Below are 20,297 nucleotides of genomic sequence, written 5' to 3' on the forward strand. Positions count from 1 at the left end.
TTTTAGCTCTAGAAGTGTTATCACTATTTTCTATAGTTTCATCTGCGTACTTGTAGATTTACACAAATGTTTATCCGTGGTATCCAAAGCTGAGCTGGGGCAAGGCGGCTCTTTCCCGGTGGGATTGCTGTAGGGGCACGAAGGCAAGGGCCCTGCGGGTATGTGCCATGTGAGGCAGAGGGAAGGAAACTTGTAACTATTCTCCATTACGGTAACTCACTAAAACTACAGGACTTTATTTCTAGCTAGATCCTTGGTTTTGAAACATCAGTCCTTCCGTTTAGTTATGAGGTGGTCGTATCAAAACTGTTTCGGTTATTTCTTCTTGAAACTTCAGTCCAAGAGCATAACCTACCACCTACTCAACAGAAAAGCGGTGCCAACGAGCGACCCCGGCCCTGCGCTCAGCCGGGCACAGCACGGGCCAGGGTTTTCCATCGTCAGCGGGCGCTCCTGCCGGGCCCGCCCCCGGCCCGGGGCTCGCCACGTGTCGCGGCGGCTGCGCAGGCGGCGGCGGGGCGGGGCGGCGCGGCCGGGCCGGCGGCGCGGGAAGATGGCGGCCGGGATCCGGGAGAAGCAGACAGGTGAGCGCCCGCCCGCGGTCCCGGCGCTCGGGCGGGGGAGCGGGCCGGCCGCACGCCGCCGCCGCGCCCGCCTCTGGCCCCGCGGGGCGGGCTGCGGGCGCCGCCGCGCCTCCGCCGCGGATTCGCGCCCTCTCACCCGGCTTGGGTCTCCCGGCAACGGGGTGGCGGCCCCTCTGCCGCCTTCTCCTCGCCTCTGCGGCGGCGGGCCCGGGGCGGCGGGGCTCCGGACCCTCGGGCCGCAGTTCTCGCTGAGGGACCCCGGCCCCGCTTGGGCCCCAGGCCCCGGGGACGTGGTCATAGGTGCCGCCGAGGTGTGGAAGGCGCTCCCGGGGCGGGACTTGGCCGGGCCCGGGCCGTGAGTGGTGCCTTCTTCCGCGGCCGTGGGAGCGAGTGCACCCTCCGTTTCGGTTTCTTTCTGCCCGTGGGAAAGATCGACGGGAATCAGTGTTTAATGGTGCAAAACTAAAATTATTGTTGTCATGTTCTTGTAAGACAATACAGGGGCATCCATGTCTGTACTGACCCTCAAGAAGTTGGGAATACGATAATAACAACTGAACTAATTGCATGAGGATTTCTGTGAGTAAAGGGTTTGTTAGTTCAGTCCCTTCTTAGACATTGCTGAGAGTCCTTAATTGATTCTTCTCTGCCTTGGTGATGCTGCTTTGTAAAGCCTTGGACATACTCTCCTAAAGCACAGGGAATGTCAGCTCCTTAGTCCTCTTCTTCCCTTGTTTGCCAAAGTTGCAGTCAGTAGTTAAGCTGTAATCATGACACTCTCCTTGACAGCTGCAGTATCTTTGGTGGTATAGAGGATTCTGGATGCATTTGGTTAGCATGAAATGTTTCAAATCATCTGCCTAAAAATCTCAGTCACAGTCTCCGTGGACATTAAATATTTTACTAGTATGCTTAATTTTTTGGTACCAGTCTACTTTTTTGTAATCTCATTCCTCTGCCATCTACCATTGATAGTGCTATTTGATGTTCTTCTGAAGTCTTTGCTTATCTTCTCTTTGCTATCTTTCTAATAAAGCCTATTTTCTTTGAGCTTATATTCTGTACAGTTTTATTCTTTTCTGTTCTGTTTCACTATGTTCATAGGGTGGTGTGGGTTGAAAGGGACCTTGAAGATCATTTCATTCTAACTCCTGTCTGCCATGGCCAGGAACACCTTTCACTAGGTTGCTTAAAGCCCCATCCAGCCTGGCCTTGAACACTTCCAGGTATGGAGTATCCACAGCCTCTCTGTACAACCAGTTCCAGAGCCTCACAACCCTCATAGGGAAGAATTTTTGCTTTATAGCTCATCTAAACCTACTGTCTCCATTTAAGGCCATTCCCCCTTGTCCTGTCACTACATGCTGTTGTGAAAAGTCCCTCTCCAGGATTCTTCTAACTCCATTTAGTGCTGGAAGGCACTATAAGTTCTCCCTGGAGCTTTCTCTTCTCCAGGCTGAACAAACCCAACTCTCTCAGCCTTTCCTCATAGGAGAGGTACTCCAGCCCTCTGATCATCCTGGTGTTCCTCCCTGGACTTAATCCAACAGGTTCAAGTTCTTCTGATGTTGGGCCCAGATGTGGGCACAGTACTCCAGGTGGGATCTCACCAGAGGAAAACAGAGGGGCAGAATCCCCTCTCTCATCCTGCTGGCCATGCTGCTTTAGATGCAGCCCAGAGTACAGCTGGCTTTCTGGGCTGCAAGTACACATTGCCAGGTCATATCAAGCTTCTCATGCACCAACACCCCCAAGTCCTCCTCAAGGTTGCTCTAAATCTGTTCTCTGCCCTGCCTATATTTGTGCTGCAGGAGCTTGCACTTGGCCTTGCTGAACTTCCTGAAGTTTACACAGGCCCATCTCTCAAGCCTGTCAAGGTGTCTCTGGATGGCGTCCTTTCTCTCCATCTTATTGAGGAGGAATTTCTTCATGGAAAGGGTTAAACATTGGAAAGAACTGCCCAGGGAGGTGGTAGAGCCACCATCCCTGGAGGTGTTCAGCTGGATATGGCACTTGGTGCTATGGTCTGGTTGACAAGGTGGTGATCAGTCAAAAGTTGAACTCACTGATCCTGGAGGTCTTTTCCAGCCTGAATGATTCTGTGATTTTGTGACCATACACAGCTTGATGTCATTGGCAAACTTGTTGCAGGTGCATTCACTCCCACTGTCCATGTCACCAGTTGTTGCTTGATTATTTCAGTCAGCCTTTACAACTGAATCCATGATGTCTTCTGTTAAGGTGATCTTTTCCAAGGAGCTAGATTCAACAACTAAAATGTACTCAGAAAAAAGTTTCTTATCATTTAGTTATGGTCTTACTATGTATGTTCACCATCTGTTGTGACCTTTATCCTGGTTCATAACCAGGATTGGTTTCATAACAAAAGCATATCATTGTGCAAGCACAGTAAAAACCTGATCCTTGCCCCAGAGAACATTCAACATTCATGTAAATGAAATGACAATATGAATACAGGAAAGGAACTCGGGCACTTGCTGAATGTTGACGTGATTGTCACAGCACGTTACTAGTTTGATTACTCTTTCTTGGCAGAGAGCTTATGCTAAGTTTTACTTTAGATGTTAAACTTTGCAATGCAGCTGCTTCAGTTCCAGTCGTACCAAAGCACATAACCATACAGCTTTATATAAAATTGCTCATATGGCTAAAGATGTCACCAGCAGCGAGGGGCCAAAGAACCCAGGAGCATCCTGTAATCAATTTTCAGAGCTGCTTCGTGCTGCTTAAAAAAGAAAAGAAAAAAGTATGAAGCAAGTTGAAGGCTGGAGCCCATCAAGAGTCAGCACTCAATGCTAGCTTGGATTTCCCCACATTTGTGTTTCACTTCTAGTAGTGTCGTTTGAAAGGGCAGTTCACAGGAGGAAGCAGAGCATCAGAAACACTGCCTGGCCAGGGAGAGATGATACAAGAAAAGCCAAAGTTCTACTGAGGTTGAGCTGTGCAGCATGTATCTTGAGAAAGGAGAAGTGCTTCTGCTGCAACATTAGTAGCAAAAACGTAATTAAGAAAAGAGGCTGGATCTTTGCTAAATGAAGCTGCTCATTTAATGGTGATAGACACAGGGCTGAGGTAAACCAGGGCTGCCTTTGCCTCAGTCTTCACCTACAAATGCTTCCAGGCCTTAGTGTCACTTTGGAGTCAATCACTGAGCGAATCCTGTTGGAAAATACTTCTCATCACATGAGGGAAAATGCATGCATGAATTTATGTATGGTAGATCATACTTGACCAGCCTAATTGCCTTCAGTGATAAAATGACTGGGTTTGTAGGCAACAGGATAGGAGTATTTAATTTACCTTGACTTCAGCAAAGCTTTTGACACCATGGTGTTATATCCAAGTTAGGATGTCGTGGACTAGATGGATGAACCACTAACTACATTAAAAAAACTGGTTGGATGGTCAGGCTCAGAGGGTTTGTAATTATTCAGACATAATTACCTAGAGGCTGGTAACAACTAGAGCACTGCATGAGTGTGTTCTGTGACCTCTCCTGTTTAAAATGTCTATCAGTCACCTGGAGGGCATGTCAGAGTGTACTCTGATTAAGTGTGCAGGTGACACCAAACTAGGGGAATCTCTTCTGCTTGAGGGATGAGCTGCCATTTGGAGGCACCTAGATGGGCAAGAGGAATAGCCAGCAGAGATCTCATGAAATTTAACGATGACAAATTCCTGCCCTTCTAAAGGAAGAACCCCTTGCACATACAGGCAACAGTGTGGGAGGTTGCCAGACTGGAGAGCAGCTCTGCACAAAAGACCTGCAGGGGGTTCCCAGCTGGAGGGAGTCAGCAGGGACTACTACCAGGTGGTCAGAGGCTCTGGTGAGGCTCTAGCACTAAGGCTTGTTCTGCATGGATTTTTTCTCCAGGTGGCTTCAGGGTGGACCTTACAGCAGCTCCCCAATACCTATGGGCAGCACTGAGAAGGAACCAGGCCCCTTTGTAGTGGTGTATGGCAGTAGGGTGAAGCACAACAGGCATAAATTGCATAACATAACCAAGATGTTCAAACTGGATGTAAGGAAAAGCTTTTTCTCCACAAGGACAGTCAGTGCCACAGGTTGCACACTGTGGTTGTGGCATCTTCCATCTTCCATGGAGAGCTGGTTGCATAAAGCTGTGAGCAGCCTGGCCTAGCCTCAGAGCTGAGCCTCCTTAGGCAGGAGATTGGACTGGAGGTCTTCCAAGGTCCTCTCCAGCCTGACGTCTTGTGATGCTGTAGATCCCAGGAACTGCACTATGTTCATTCAGCCAGAGTCAGAAGTTAATTGTTTCTACTGCTCTCCATTTATGAGCTAAGTGGTATCCATCACTCTAATTTCTGCAAGTTTTTCCTCTTTTCAAAACTCTGTGCTGATTTTGTTAGGAGTCATAAGAGAATCGGCACTATAGCACAAATAGTCTTTTGCTGCTAGTCAAAGATGGAAGAGCAGCACACGCTGTGTTGTTTAATCAGATAAATGGGGAAGGATTCATTACATAATAGATTTATAAATTAGAGGTAGGTAGAACAATCTGCTTTGGTTTGTATGTGGAATGGAAAGTTAAATTAAAGTTCATTCATCTTTCAGAGTTTTCCTGCTACAAACTAAGGGTATTTTTGTATCTTAAGCCAGCAGTTTCTTCATATGAGTTCTCAAAATCTTTCAAACTGTGTATTGATTTTAGTTAGGCATAAAGGTATTTTTTGTTTGGTATGTATGGTGTTGTTCCTGTGGGGTAGGAAAAGCAGGTCAGGGAATAAAGCAAACTAGTTCCCACTGGACAGAAAGCACCTTCAAGAAGATACTGGAATTAGTTTTAAGGCAAACCTTGTTAGAATACAGCCTGTATAACTAAGGAGAATAAATGTTTTAGAACTTGCTTCTTTGCCTTTTGCTGTGTCCTCTGGAGTCCATAAATTCTAGCAGATGTTAGCCACTTGTCAGTTAGAGCTGCATAAAAATAATGAAAATGTGACTTGTATTTATATTTTGCAATGGTTTTCCTTTCAAATGGTTTTCCTTTAAAATGTATAACAAAATCCTGCTAAAGTCTTTAAGTCACTGTTGTTGAAGTGCAAAGAGAGTAAAGCATTCTTTGGCTTTATTTTCCAGTGGCTTTGAAACGTATGCTGAACTTCAATGTTCCTCCAGTTAAAAACAGCACAGGAGAACCAGTATGGAAGGTAAGAACTTTTGGAACTGGAACATGAGAATTTTATGGTGTCAGAAAAGTTCAGATTTGCAGATTTTAACTAAATCAAGTTCATTTTTCTTGTGTTATTAACTTGTACAAAATATTTTTTCCTATATTGTAAATACACAGAATTGAGTATCAGAACTGCTGAAAAAATACCAGAGTCAGAAAAAAGCCCATACAAATGGAAGAACTATTGATAGCTTGAAGAATCTGAGCTCAGGATAGCTTTATTACCTTTAAAATGTAACTTGTAAGTCATGAGGATTTTTTGCTGCTGCAGAGCATATATTCTGTCTCTTCATCCCTTGTCTGTTTTCACTAATTCCTATTTTCTCTTCTGATTTTCCTCTTGTTTTCTCTCAAATGCAGTCAGGAAAACTCTGCACATACAATAACAAACTTCAAACAGCAAACTCTTGTTTGACAAGACACTTTTCAGGAGATGGAAGTGATGGTTCTTTTTCCCCCTTTATCACTGAGTTTCCCTTGGTTTTCCTTTTATATTTTATTTATTTGTAAGCACAAATGGAAGTCCATGACAAATTAATGATTTGTTGTAAATTGGTAGATGTTTAGATGTTGAAGCACTTTTGAAGTTAGGGTAGTAGTTCCCTAAATCTGAATTCCTGTATCCACTGTATTCTGTGGTATCCACTTTTTACAGCACTTTATAAGATGATGTGTATCTGTTTCAGGTTCTCATTTATGACAGATTTGGCCAAGATATCATCTCACCTTTGCTGTCAGTGAAAGAGCTGAGGGATATGGGGATCACTTTGCATCTGTAAGTTCTTTTTAAAATTGGGAATTCTTTTGTAAAAAGAACATTATTTAATATTCCCCAAAATAATTAACAAATCAGTGAAAAATCATTGAATAAATAACTGCTAGAATAAAAATTATAAACTTAATAGATTTGTTCCTAAAATCAGATGCCATTATGCAGAATGAGGGAGTGATCGTTCCAAACAATGTTCTTGCTCAAAACAGGAGGCCCTTGTTCAAAAATAAAAGTTATTATTTTGGTATTTGTCTCTACAAATCCTTTTGCAATCACACATGTTACAATTGTATTGGCACAAACTGTTTCATGGGACTGTGTATGTTCTTTGCTTGTCTTTTTACACATAGATTTTACTTGTCTGCTGTCAAACATATAAAACCTTTAGGTATGATTTTAAGAGATTTCTCCATGTCTTTTTCCCCAGATTCCATTTACCTAGTCCATTGTCATTCCTTAGCTGTGGTAATAGTCATGAAGAAACTTTGAACATAACGTGTATTTTTTTCCAAGTTTGTTAACTTTTGCTAAGTGAAGGCTAGAAATGGAAACAGTTTAACCTGCTTACACATCAGCAGAAACATGACAAAAACATGTAAGCACTTTGTCTTCAAGCAGGAAAGGCAAGTTTAATAGAATTAAATATAGTGGTTTTTTACCACAGCAGCAGTTCACATATGAACTTTGTGGATGCAGTATTTTAGCTTTCTCTGAATGGATAATCTGCTTTTGAACATTTGCATAGCCTTTTCTCAAGCTTTGAATAAACTTTGAACACATCTATTAATATATTCAGTCAAAAAATACACAAATGTGATTTCTTTTCTTGCTAAAACTCTTGCTAAATATAGAAGGAAATTGTAGGAAATTTCATTTGTCTGTACCAATAAATAATTTCTTTAACTTTTTTAATTTTATACATATCAGAGAAAAAACAGAGAAGATGTCTTTTTTCTTCCTGTCAGGCTTTTGCATTCAGATCGGGATGCTATTCCAGATGTCCCAGCTGTTTACTTTGTAATGCCAACAGAAGAAAATATTGACAGAATGTGCCAGGTAACTTGCATCTGTAATGTTTCAAAAGAGCCCACACAACAATGTGTGTGAAGTAATCCTGCACTCACCAGAACGTGACTGTAACTACTAGCACAAATTTGTCAGAAAAATATTATTATGCAAAACTTAAATTTCCCAGCAAGTAGAAAGGTAAACATGTCTCGTGTGTTTCAGAGAGAGTTTGGGGAGTGGAAAGACAAGAGGCAGTGGGTACAAATATTCCATTAAACATTAGAAAAAGCTAGTTTAATGAGGGTGGCCAAACACTGGAACAGATTGCCTGGAGAGTTTGTGGAGTCTCCATCCTTGAAAAGGTTCAAAACCTGACTGGACGCTATCCTGAGCCACCTGCACCATTTGATACTGCTTTGAGTGGGAAGATTGGATTAGGCTAATCTCAATTTTTCACATTTCTGGTAAGGAGATGGATGGAAGGTTGACATTTTTGCCAAAATAAGAAGAGCAAAGGATATTTTTGATCAGCAGTAATTGCTGCCTTTTGGCTTAAATGTCATTTCCTGGTTTTTTGCAGTTCTGTGGTGGGTTGTTTATATCTGGATATGTAATCAAAATGTCGTGTATGAACAGGCAGCTAAGCACTTCTGAAGGTTTAGTTTGATTGTGGATAACTGTAACATTACATAGTAAAAGTATGATTTCTTCTTTTAATTACTCAGAAATCTGTTAGTACTTATTCAGGAAAGTTTTCCTTTCTTTCAGGATCTTCGAAATCAGCTTTATGAGTCTTACTATTTAAACTTCATTTCTGCCATTTCAAGAAGTAAACTGGAAGATATTGCAAATGCTGCTATAGGTGCTAATGCAGTAACTCAAGTGGCTAAGGTAAGAAAGTCCCCCAGTCCCTAATATTAGCACCATTAAAGCTATAAGACTGCATTCTTATTTTCAGGCATACTGGGGAGAAAAACAGAACCTACAGTCATCCCAATAATGCAGCTTAGTACCATACTTCAGCTGTCAAAAGTCAAAGTGTTATAAGACTTTTGGGCTAAATGATAGGAGGGGAAATACAGTGGTTTCAGAGGATTCTTGATCACAACGGCTGAATGAGTCCTTTCAGTGCATATATGTTTCTGTATTATCTCCAAAATAAACAAAAAGAGCAGTAGGAGTGCAGTTCTCATTTGAAATAATATTTCATATATACACAGTTTTACTGGGTACTCTCCTGTACCTTTATGATTTAAAGGCATGTGTTAGAGATTTACTTTTATTTTTGTCAGATGGCTACACCAAAACCTTTAAATTACTAAGTAATACACTTAAATACACTCACTTTTTCTCACTCCAGTTAGTACTACTGGCATGAGAGAAAGAACCCATTGTGAAATAAAATGAACACTACTAGTATTGTTTAAGCCTTACGTCGTCAGCAGCAGGAAATTAGTACAGCACTGTAAACTAACTTTCTTAAATCTGTTTTTCTGTTGTGATATCTCATTAATAGTTTATGCTATAGAGGAGTTTAATTTTTTTCCTGAATGCACATGGTGTTACAGAAAAGTTAAAATTCATGAGCTGTAATGTCTTATTGTTCAGATATTGCCCTCTTTCTTCTCTCCTGCCTGAGAGCTCAGTGCTGATAATGTTGTAGTCCTTCATATTCATAAAAAGTGAACCTATAATATTGAAATGTCCTCCACATGTGTTTTTTCAGTGATACTTGGCTGCTGAAACTTTGTGCACAGAAACAGTTGAAGTTGGACAGTTCTGGCATTTTCCAGTGCTCTAATATTTTGGGTTAATCACTCAACCCTTACACTTTTTAATTCAGGCTTTTTAATTCATAAATTATATCTTGCATTTATTTCTTTTTAATAGATACTTCTGTAAAATGTAGCAGTAAATCACATACAAGTTTTTTTATGCTTCACTCTGGATTATTCTGACCATTATTCCTTGCTTTCTAGGTATTCGATCAATATCTTAATTTTATTACTTTAGAAGATGATATGTTTGTATTGTGTAACCAAAACAAAGAACTTGTTTCATACCGTGGTAAGTAGAATTTATATAAAAATTATACAGGAATGTCTGAGGTTGAAATTTACTTTTGAAGTTGTAGCTAATAACCAGCAATTACCTTATTTTGCTTTGATCTGCTCAAAATTCAGGATAATCTGTTACATATGTAAAATCATGAAAGAAACAGTTCTTAGATGTTCATTTCAGCATCTTTTATTACATGGCGATTGTGATACTGAAAAATAAATACAAAGTGAAACTATGGTATGGACATTTATGGAAAATAACAAATTTTATGCAACAAATTTTTTATGCAACAATTTTTATGTAACAAATAACATTGGAAAAATTACATATTGTTTTCACATATGGATAGTCACTGTCGGTGGGAAAGTGCATTCTAGACAATAAGCAAAACTGATTGCTTCTGCAAGCATTTCAGCTTCTTCATAAAGTTTCAGAGTTGCAAGTGAAGTCAGCCTCCTGGAACTGTTTTTATTTTTTCTCAAGACTTCTTCTGGTTTGGAACCTAGCAGGAAAAGCAAGTGGCTGCCCTAGATCAGTTGCCTTGGTGCTATGGCAGCTCAAATCAATATACACACTAGTTGTCATAATTGTCCACATGATTTTCCTTCCTCCCTTGTGCTGATGTTATGTACACCTCTGACCCATTCAGTGTGCTAAATGTAGAGAACCACCACTCCACCTCTCCTGCCCCTTACTCTGGGGCCAGCTGTAACTCACAGATGATCTACTCATAGATGTTACAGGGTATGTCGTGTGGCTGCTTCTGCTGTAGTTTTACTCTTCCTGTCTTTTTACATCAGGACCACCAATTTAAGAGCTGCAGGGTGTGTTTAATTGACTCATTCCTTCTAAAATACCAACTCATTTGTGTGGATGTACAAATGCAGTGAAAGGGAAGAAGCAGAAGTCAAGATAGTCCTATTTTTGCAGCAGCTCCTCATTGCTTTAATGTAGCTACAAAGTCACACAGCTAATTCCTGGTGCCTGAAATACTCCTTAGTGACCAGATAGAGATGAGATGTCTCTGTATGTCTAATATTTAGCAGTGAGATTTTTCTGCTTTCTTGCCCAATATCTGAAGTCAGTACCTTTTCTTTAAAACTGGATCCATAATAACTGAGATGTGTGTCGCACACTGGGTGTCTCACACTAGGGATTGATTCCATTGGCCGAATGAAGGGATTTTTGTTTGAAAAGCAGATTTAATTTTTTTCACTAAAACCTGATGTTGAAGAGTTTTAATACTAATTGTTTTGTGATGTGTTCCTATGTATATAAAGATACTTAATTGACTTGTCATCAGATTCCTTATGCTAACAAGGAATTTGAATTAAAATGACTGAAAATGTTTTACACCCATCAGTTTCTATCTGGCTTGTTTTCCTGTCTTAGGCTGCTGAAATTTGCCAGCATGTTTAAACCAATGTAGAAGTGGCTGTTTCCAAAAGCTCAGGAACAGAAATCTGATCCCCCACAGAGAGTGATGAGTTTTCCATTAGAGCTTGGTAGCTGATCTGTCTCGTTGTGTGAGTTCTAGATCTGACACGGACAGGCAGTAGGAGTACAGAGGTGAGGAAGAGTGGGCTTTTTTGCCTGTGGAGAGTATCCCTAACAGGAGACTGCCAGTTTATAATCTACAAAAGTCAGTGTAATCTGAGGGTACTTAAAGATGGCTGCTATTCTTGCCAGCAGCACTGCTGTGTGTGGTCACACACAGTTCATCTGTGTTAGTTCATCTTAGTTCATCTGAAGGGATGAACTAAGAGCAAATATCACAAAACAGGTTAATTTTCAGTTTCCTGATTCCTTGGCTGTGTGACTGCTTTTACAGAGAGGTAATGTCAGGACAAATAAGCAATATAAAATCCTTCAATTATGTGAAAGACTTTCCTACACAGAAAAGGAAATACATTCTTTCTGTTTAGTAATGGACAGGAAGTGATGAGTTTAAATGCATCAAGAATGTTCTTGATCAGATGTTAGGAGCACTTTCTAACTTTAAAAATAATTAAATATTAGATTACCTGTAAATATTATGGTATTTTTGTGACTGGGAAGCTCTTTGAATTGGTTTAGATACAGAAATTAACTCATCTTTGGAAAGGAGGACCAGCTAGTTAATCCCTCAGGCTCCCTCTGATTCTGTTTTCCTAAGATAGTGTATAAGGAAGAGTAAATGAGTAATATTGGTATAAAGCTGGTATTTGAGACATCCTGTTTCATGCTATTTGAGTGCTTCTTTACCATCCTTTACAATTTGGTTGAATTTTGTAGTACAGCAGGAAAATGTAGGAGACCTATACTTACTTTTCTGTAGTTGATGCATTCCCCATAAGCTTGTTAGAGTGGAGAGAGAAAAACTTATAGAAAACATGGCAGAACATTTTACCTAAAGATTCTTAATGAAGTTTCTCAAAGGTTGATCTAAGGAGCAGGAATATTAAGTATCTGTGTTGGTTGCTATGGTACAAGAAAAGGAATGTGCTGATAAAATGTTCATGGTAGACAAAATTAGAAGGCACTGACAGTGAGCCAATTACTGGAACATCAGAAATGAGTACTTTAAACATATTAACAGGATGGGAAATAAATTTTAAAATTGGAAAAGTTAAGAGAGTAAAAATGAGGTTTTTTCTTTCCTGTAAAGTGGGAGACCATTAGTTGGCGATAACTACAGAATGATAGCCCCAGTGAATTTCTTCAAAGCTTTGTCATTATAGAAAAATACAGATATGGGGAATGGTCTGCTTTTCTTGGTGCTGATATATCAGAAACTTGAAACTTCTATTGCTGTTGTCAGTCTAGTCAGAACTTTAGCTTACTAAGGGTAGTTGCTGAAATATAATCCATGTCTCTAAAGTTCTTACAGGAGAAAAGCTGGGGGGAAAAAAGCACCTTTAAAGTTATAGAATGGTTATGGCTGTCCATGCATAAATTTAGGATGGGAGGCTTATTAATATTTAGAGCTTTGAAATTCATTTTTGAAGAAAGAGGATAAGACAGGTAATCATGTGAGAAATTTTTAAAGGTAATGTAAAACAAACAAGGATAGGATTTATGGCATGAATCCTAGCTAGTGCTTGACTTGAGATCTGTGATAAGATTTGGTTTGATGTTTCCTGTTGGCTATTTTATTCTTGTCAGGGTTAGTTACTTAAGAGAAATGTTGCTGCATGTCTTCTGTTTTGACCTAAATGTGGGAAGGAAATCTCTCTTATCTGTCAAGTACAATGTTTTATAACTTGGGAATTACCCCTAATTTAGAGACTGACGATGAATTTAGGAGAAACAAAAGGAATCTCCATACAAAAGGTGGGATTTAGAAATTTTAAATATAGATAACTGCATTCTATAATTATTTTATACAGGTACTTCTTGAGGATTTTCTTCCTGAAAAATGTTAGCCAAGAGGATGGCCATTTCTCTTGTATAACATGTTTCTTAGTAGGTTTTTGTTGATGCAATAATAACGATCCAAAAGATATGTGTGCAGTGAGAGAGACTCAGAAATTATTGTATAGTGTTTGACCTTCTACAGTAACCAATAATTTTGCCAGTTTTTTTCTCAGAAAAAAGAGGGAGTGGAAACTAACAGGTGTGGTCAGAGGGGCATTTCAGGATGTAATCTCTTCTGCAACAAAAGCTGTTGACTACTAACAGCCATCAGATAAGGAGATGATTGCTCTCTCACTATTAAAATGGCGTAAACTTATTTAACCCTATTCTCTTTTCCACACTGTTTTAGCCATTAACCGACCAGATATAACAGACACAGAAATGGAAACTATAATGGACACTATTGTTGATAGTCTCTTCTGTTTTTTTGTTACCCTTGGTAAGTTTCCAAATTTTAGCATATTTTCCATATTCAATGAGATAACTAGAAGTCTGCTGACTTCATATAGAAAATCAAAAGCAGAATTATATCTGTGATGAAAATCTCAATAATTCACCGGTGGGATAATGATCTTGCTCAAATATCACTGCTTTCTATCACTCAAATATCTTGCTTTATATCACTGCAAAGTACAATAAAGGTTGGCCTTCATGGGAGTTGAGTCTCAGTCTTCAGTACCAATGGGAGGAGAATACTGAAATGCAAAGGTTTGGATGCACGGTTCTAACAAAATCCTAGTCTGCAATGAATAATAGTGCTTTGAGTTTGGATTTGTCATTCTCAAAAAAAAAAACCAATCCCTTAAACACCATGGAATTAGAAGAAAATATTCCTCACACAAACCCTGCAAAGATCTAAGTGAAGTAACTGCCTAAAAAATAGGAAGATGAATTCCATTTACTTATTTTATTGTGAGTTTCCTTGACGCTTAGCTGATACAGTTTTCATAGTGATGACATTTAACTTAAGTTGTAACTGAAATTGGTCCATCTGAGATAGCTTTCCTACAAGGGGAGCTGGGGATTGCCATGGGGCAGTCTCTTCAAGAGAGATTCCCTTGGACCTATTCAGTTCTTTCAAGTGTTAGTATGATACAAATTAATGTCTTTTCCTCAGTCACTTAAAATCTGTGGTTTTGGAATTTTCATATTTGTATAGGTAAGTGAGAAACTGTAGCTAAATGTTTTGAAACCTGGAAGCCAATGGAAAATGTGCTTTTGAAAATAGCATTACCATAGATAGATAGTCCTGGACATAGCAGTGAGAAGTAACAGATACATTGTGGTGGTATAATACTTACTATTGTGTTCAAGGGACTTCTGATCTTCTGAAAATAACTTCTAATGCATCTGCATGAGATAGTTTGTCCCCTCCAACAGTGGATGAGCTTTCTTTCTAATATATACTCTATTTCTCATAAATTGTTATATGGGGTATTCATTTCTGTAAAACTTTATTTAATATTTCTATATAGTATTTTTCATTTCATAGATAAAGACTGCAAGAGAAAAGTTTCATGTAAGTTTGTATTTAATCTCAGAATGTTAGTTAAAGTTGTTTATAAAAAGTAATGTAATAAAGAATCTGAAAATGGCAATGCATGTAGAAGTCAATGTATCTTTTATTAGGCGCTATACCTATAATCAGATGCTCAAGAGGAACTGCAGCTGAAATGGTGGCAGTGGTAAGAACTGTTTTTCTAAACACCTATCATTGCTTTACAACTTTCCAAACATCACTTTCACTTTTCTCTGTACTAGACAGAGATCGTGTGTCATTGTATCCTTCTCCTTGTGAAGGAAGTAAAACTGGAAAAGAGATACATTCACTTTCCTTTCTGATTTCAGTTCCACAGAACTTCTGTAGAAACTGTAGTGTTAGGGAATCAGATAATGGGAAACTTAAATATAAATAATTATTCCTAATCTAGAGTTTATCAAGATCTTCTAATATGCGTTATAATTAAGCTGCATCTACAACTTAAAAAGTGGCTGTTGGACCTGTGTTCCTCTGTGTGTATCAGTAAGAAATGTTTATCTATCTTACTGGGAAACCCTGCAAGTACAAGACATTTTTAGTATAGCAAATTAAGCTGACATTGAACTTGATCATCAAATAGGAATGGAATGACCAAACTAAATCACAATTAACAACCTCTACAGAACTGTCTTCATTAGGAGTCACTGGGGTTCATTTCTTCCATCTTCTTCACATTTTCTTTGTCAGTGAAATGGTAGTACTGATTAAAGCATGCAGTGTGCATGCACTCATATTGAGGATAATCTCACTTTTATAAAACAATTGTGTGGTAGTGTCTGCCAGCCCAATTTGCTGCTTCTGCTGTGGTTCCCTCTTGATGCTTCCTACTGGTATTTTTTACTTGCATGTTTAGGGAATGGGTGCTAATTGGGATGAGATTAGTAGACATAAAGGAAACATCTTCAGTGTAGTCCTGGACATAGATAGAAATGCTGGAGGGACAAAATAGATGTATGATTTCTTTATTTCCCATGTACACTGGACCTAGTCTTCCTGCATTTAAGACTTCCATAAGCTACAAAAACAGCACAATAAATCTTTTAATGTTGATCTTGTAAAGAGGTTAGGAAACCATTGGTTTGTTAAAAGTGGGGTTTCTTTTTCCATCCTCAGAAACTGGATAAGAAGCTCAGAGAGAATCTAAGAGATGCCAGAAACAGTCTTTTTACAGGTGACACACTCGGAGCTGGCCAGTTCAGGTATCGTGTTAGTCATTTTATTTTTCATATTTCAGATGTCTGGGTAAATCACCACTGTACTGAAAACTGTATTTACAAAAATTTGGTTCAAATTCTATATTAATAGAATTTACATACTTTCAAGGGAGTTTTGCAATCCCACAGCATAACCCATTTAAAAACTTCTATAACTATTAAGAGTATGGCTCTAGCACAGTAAGTCAGAAGTTATGTTATGAACCAGTTAATTTTGTTCAGCCTCTAAACCCAGCAGGAGCCAAACTTCTGTAAATACACTCTGTTTACAGGGCTATGAAATGCAGTTGGATGTCTGAACATAGCTCTGAAGTCCTCAAAAAGAAAGACAGACCCATCTTCTTGCTTGTGAACACTACTACCAGTTTAGTTACATTAAAAGCAAGTGTTTCCCAGCTGATCCCTGTCTTGATCAGAGGACACTGCTTGAGGACTACCACCTGGATAATTAAGGTCTGTTAAGTCAGGACCATTTGAGTCCTTTGTGGATGCTCGTGAGCATCTGATAATGTTCTCAGCAGCATCCCTGTACACTGTCGCCCCCAGACAGCTGAATACTCCACAGGCTGCCTTAGGAAGGTGTGTTATGAGAGCCTATCCTGTTCATGAAAAGGAGGAGATGTATTGGCAAGACCATAGCTGAAGGAAACTTACAATCTGCTAACTGGGTATAAAACAGTCATCATACTTTTATCTCAAATTAAAATCAAGGCTGGGATAAAAGGCACAAAAACATCAACATTGGCAAAAGGAATGAGCTTGAAAGGAGAGAGAATAGTTGTGAAATACCAGTTTCTTCATTTTCATGGGAACTGCATTGTAAGCACTGCTTTTCCTTCAGAGGCATGGCTTGTTTTCCTGATAGTGTAGCATCATTGCCCTCAAAATGCAAATGCAAGGTAAAGCAAACACAGGAAACTTTAACCAGTTGAATGGCTTCAGATGTTTAGTTTAGTTTTTCAGAATCAGCTGTCTAAGGCTTTTGAGATTATATATTTAAGTGAATATACTTACTGCAAGGAAATCCAGAGCATGGAATTTAAATGCTTTTTCTCTGTTCAAATGCACTTCAACTGCATGTTGTAGGGATTATGTGCTTAAGAGAAATGGTTATTATTATGTTCTGTCAGCTCACAGTCTTCCTGTCTTCACTATAAGCTTTTCATGTAGCCATAGCCCAAGAACTTTAGGTATGACTGCATTTTGTACAATTTTTACAAAATTGGGTATTGATGGAATTACCACAGTGCATCTCAGAAGTTCATAATTTATTTTTGTATGGACTTTATATACAAGCAAAGAGCAAAATGAAATTAGAAACCCTTGGAAGTGTTTCAACTTCTGCTCAATATTTTTATATTGGTAATTTCACTAAGTATAAAGTAATCTCTTTATCATTACTAAGATTTGATTAATGGAATTTATCATAGTGATCAGCCCCAGTTATTTTTGGGAAGGCTGGAGGAGCTCAGCAGTAGGCAGTTTGCTTTTATCTTGGAATAGATACTTAAAGTGGCTGATATCACTCAGGATGTTATTGGGGTGCTTTAACCATGTATAAAGAAGTACTAACACAGTGTCATCTTTTCAGCTTCCAAAGGCCCTTATTAGTCCTTGTTGACAGAAACATAGATTTAGCAACTCCTCTACATCATACTTGGACATACCAAGCTTTAGTGCATGATGTTCTGGTAAGGATAAATCTGATTTTGTTACCAAAACTATTTTTTCACTCAGTTTGTTGTTAAAACTTATTATCAGATTCTCTCTTAATCCAAAATCTGTTTTGTCTGTTTTAATAAAGAACAACTTGGAAGATTTTCCCTAGAAGGTTTATTTAGCAATAATTTCTCAAATATTTTAAAAGTTGAAATCTTGGTATCATCAGAAGATCGCTAATTCAGCAATCCCAACTTTTTTTTCAGTACTCATGATCTGTAGGTTATGTGATATCCAGACTCCATTAAGTGTAATTCAATTTTGAAAAAGAAATGCTTTTAATGTGTTTTTAAACCAGTTTTGGTTTTAGTTTGAGCTTCTAAAAATACTTCTTCCTGTTTTTCTCCACAAGGTGGTGTAAGTGTTCAGTGCAGAGTGGTATAGTCCTACTGTAAGGAATCTAAAACAGATTTTTTTAATTTTTTTTTTAATTTAAATAACCTTAAGCTGCCTTTATTTCCTCAAGTTTATTTTATAAAACCAATAGTAGAAATGTACTTGAATGATAGCTCATTCTGTTTACCTCAGATTTGTGCATTTTGTGTATAGGTGTGGAGTAAATAATTTAAAAAAAAAGATTAAGAGTAATTATTATCTGGAGGTTTTTATGTGCTGCGAGTTATTGTGAAAATAATTTCAATATCTGTCTTTGAGAATTATTTTGGATTTATTAATGAGACTGTTACAGGCATACATGAAATATGCACATATGTGTTGATATACAAAGTTGATGGTGAACTGTATAGTCATCCATAGTGTCCAGAAACTTGTATTGCTATGATGAAAATATTTCAGCACTAATATAATGGTTTAGGGCACTTGTAAATTTTATTTTATGTAATTAATTCATTATCACAAATCCTTTCCTGTTAAACTTAAGAGTGCTTTCTGCAAATAACAATTTTTGGCCTAGTTTCTTTAGGAAAGGGGTATCTGAAAAAAACAGTTTGCACCAGGTTTTCTCCAGTAAGTGTTGAACTGGCTAGAGACTTGCAGATAGAAGTAGTGAATTTCTACAAGTTTCTTTTTAAATTGGTGTTGGGTGGCCTCAAGCATGAGTTGGGTTAGGACTTCAGTTCATCAAGATGCAGTGATCAAAGATGTACTGGAAGCTGAGGACAGCTAGTGCTACAAATCTGGGGGGGTATTGGAATAACCCTGGAAGACTTATTCAGTGATATTAGATCTCTACTGCATCAGTAGAGTTCTGTAGTTTCTCTGGACTAACCTGTTAAATGTTGTATCTTAAAAGTGCACAGATTAGGAATTTTTTTCATGAAATTGTAACCAAGTGGTCTGTGGTTCCATGACAAGGGCAAAAGTTTAATTTCAAAACTAGTCAAGTTACTTACCTTGAAGGCAAGCTTTCCAAACTCTTCACATACTGAGCATAATATTTCATGAAATAACTGCCGTAGTCTTCTAAGACGCCATAAATTGTAACCATGAAATTGTTATCAAGGTGTTGATTATGTAAACTGTGCTTTCAAACAAACTGGGTTTTGTTTAAGGTCTCAGTTACAATAGTCCAGGAATGCTGTGCAGTGTTGAACTACCCAGGCACAAAGTTGAGTGCTGCATCCATTGAGATTATAACCATGCTGTTTCTAGACAGAAACATGCTTACATGAAGGGATTTATATTTATGAATAAAAATCCTTTCATCAGTGGATACAGAAAAATAGTTAGAGGCATGGAGGCATGGTTAGAAAGCCTTATAAGGGCAAAATGGGGGGTTGAAAGGAAGAACACTAATCAATAAGAATTATTTTAGGAAAACTTGTAAATGCCAAAACTAACTTGAAAACACAGGTCACTGGTGAGTTAAAATGATCCAAAACATATATCTCCATAAAAAAATTATAGCTAAATATAATTTAGCTATAATTATAAAATTATAAATTATAAAATTAATTTTTTTCTCTTCAAGTTTTTATCAAATATGTGTCCTTGAAATGTACTATTTTTTTTCTGAAGTATTAAACACCTCTTGTAAGATGAGGTTTGTATTCATCAACTCTATGTGTTTCCTTTGAGTAGTTACTTGGTTCTGTTTCTATTCTGGCATGGATCATTTGAAGTATTTAAGTCCCTGCCAGGGTTTAACTAGAAACATTTTAAAATTTTATTTGACAGTTTCATTCACAGTGATCCATTTCTGTATACTTCAATGAAAATAATAAATGATGTTTTATTTCTGGAAAAAATATCTATTCTAAAAGGTTCATAACAGTTTCTTGTAGTTGAAGGTTTCACTCTTATCATTATTTCTCAAGCAAAGAGCACCTTTGAAGTTTTAAATGTCCTTGAAAAGAGCTAGGACAAAGTCAGCAAGTGGAATACTTGTTAATACTCTTTGTTGAAAACCAGAGAGAATAAGTAAGCTGCAAAAAATGCAGGGCAGTCTTTGGCAGTGGGGGAAAGAACCAGAAGACCCACAGGGAGCAGTTGGTGATGTGAACAGAATTGTGTCCTCTAGCAAAGCAATGTAGTTTCTACGTTCATGCATCTGTAGAAGAAGAAAAACTATATGGAAAAATAGCAGCTTTGTTGCAAAGTTTTGCTTTATCATGCAGTCATTATTTTACTAGTGCTCAAAAAATTAGGGAAAGAGCTGTGAAGGTGTGGCTCAGTAGTCTTCTTAGTGAATAATCCTGTTGCTGTTGGCATCAGCTTCTTGGCAGCTTTGATTCATATGTTGTAGCTATGTAAGTGAACAGATTTAGAAACACTTTTTGTCTGCAACATAGATACTTTCCTACTTTGAAGTTTTGGGGAATTGTTAGA

The 20,297-nt window shown here is 38.4% G+C and overlaps 1 protein-coding gene across 1 annotated transcript in view; it reads left to right on the plus strand.

The window, feature by feature from the left end:
- Nucleotides 1–516: 516 nt before the first annotated feature.
- The window catches only part of SCFD1 (sec1 family domain containing 1), a 48,485-nt gene continuing 28,704 nt past the window's right edge, over nt 517–20,297 (plus strand). The window contains exons 1-10 of the mRNA XM_066551377.1: nt 517–584; nt 5,707–5,777; nt 6,487–6,575; nt 7,538–7,628; nt 8,349–8,471; nt 9,560–9,647; nt 13,387–13,476; nt 14,667–14,722; nt 15,691–15,776; nt 17,383–17,482. Coding sequence (XP_066407474.1) covers nt 554–584; nt 5,707–5,777; nt 6,487–6,575; nt 7,538–7,628; nt 8,349–8,471; nt 9,560–9,647; nt 13,387–13,476; nt 14,667–14,722; nt 15,691–15,776; nt 17,383–17,482 — 825 coding nt within the window. The 5' untranslated portion in view covers nt 517–553. The remainder of the gene's footprint in view (nt 585–5,706; nt 5,778–6,486; nt 6,576–7,537; nt 7,629–8,348; nt 8,472–9,559; nt 9,648–13,386; nt 13,477–14,666; nt 14,723–15,690; nt 15,777–17,382; nt 17,483–20,297) is intronic.

This window comes from Molothrus aeneus, chromosome 6 (genome assembly GCF_037042795.1).
Source record: "Molothrus aeneus isolate 106 chromosome 6, BPBGC_Maene_1.0, whole genome shotgun sequence".
NCBI classification, from domain to species: Eukaryota; Metazoa; Chordata; class Aves; order Passeriformes; family Icteridae; genus Molothrus; species Molothrus aeneus.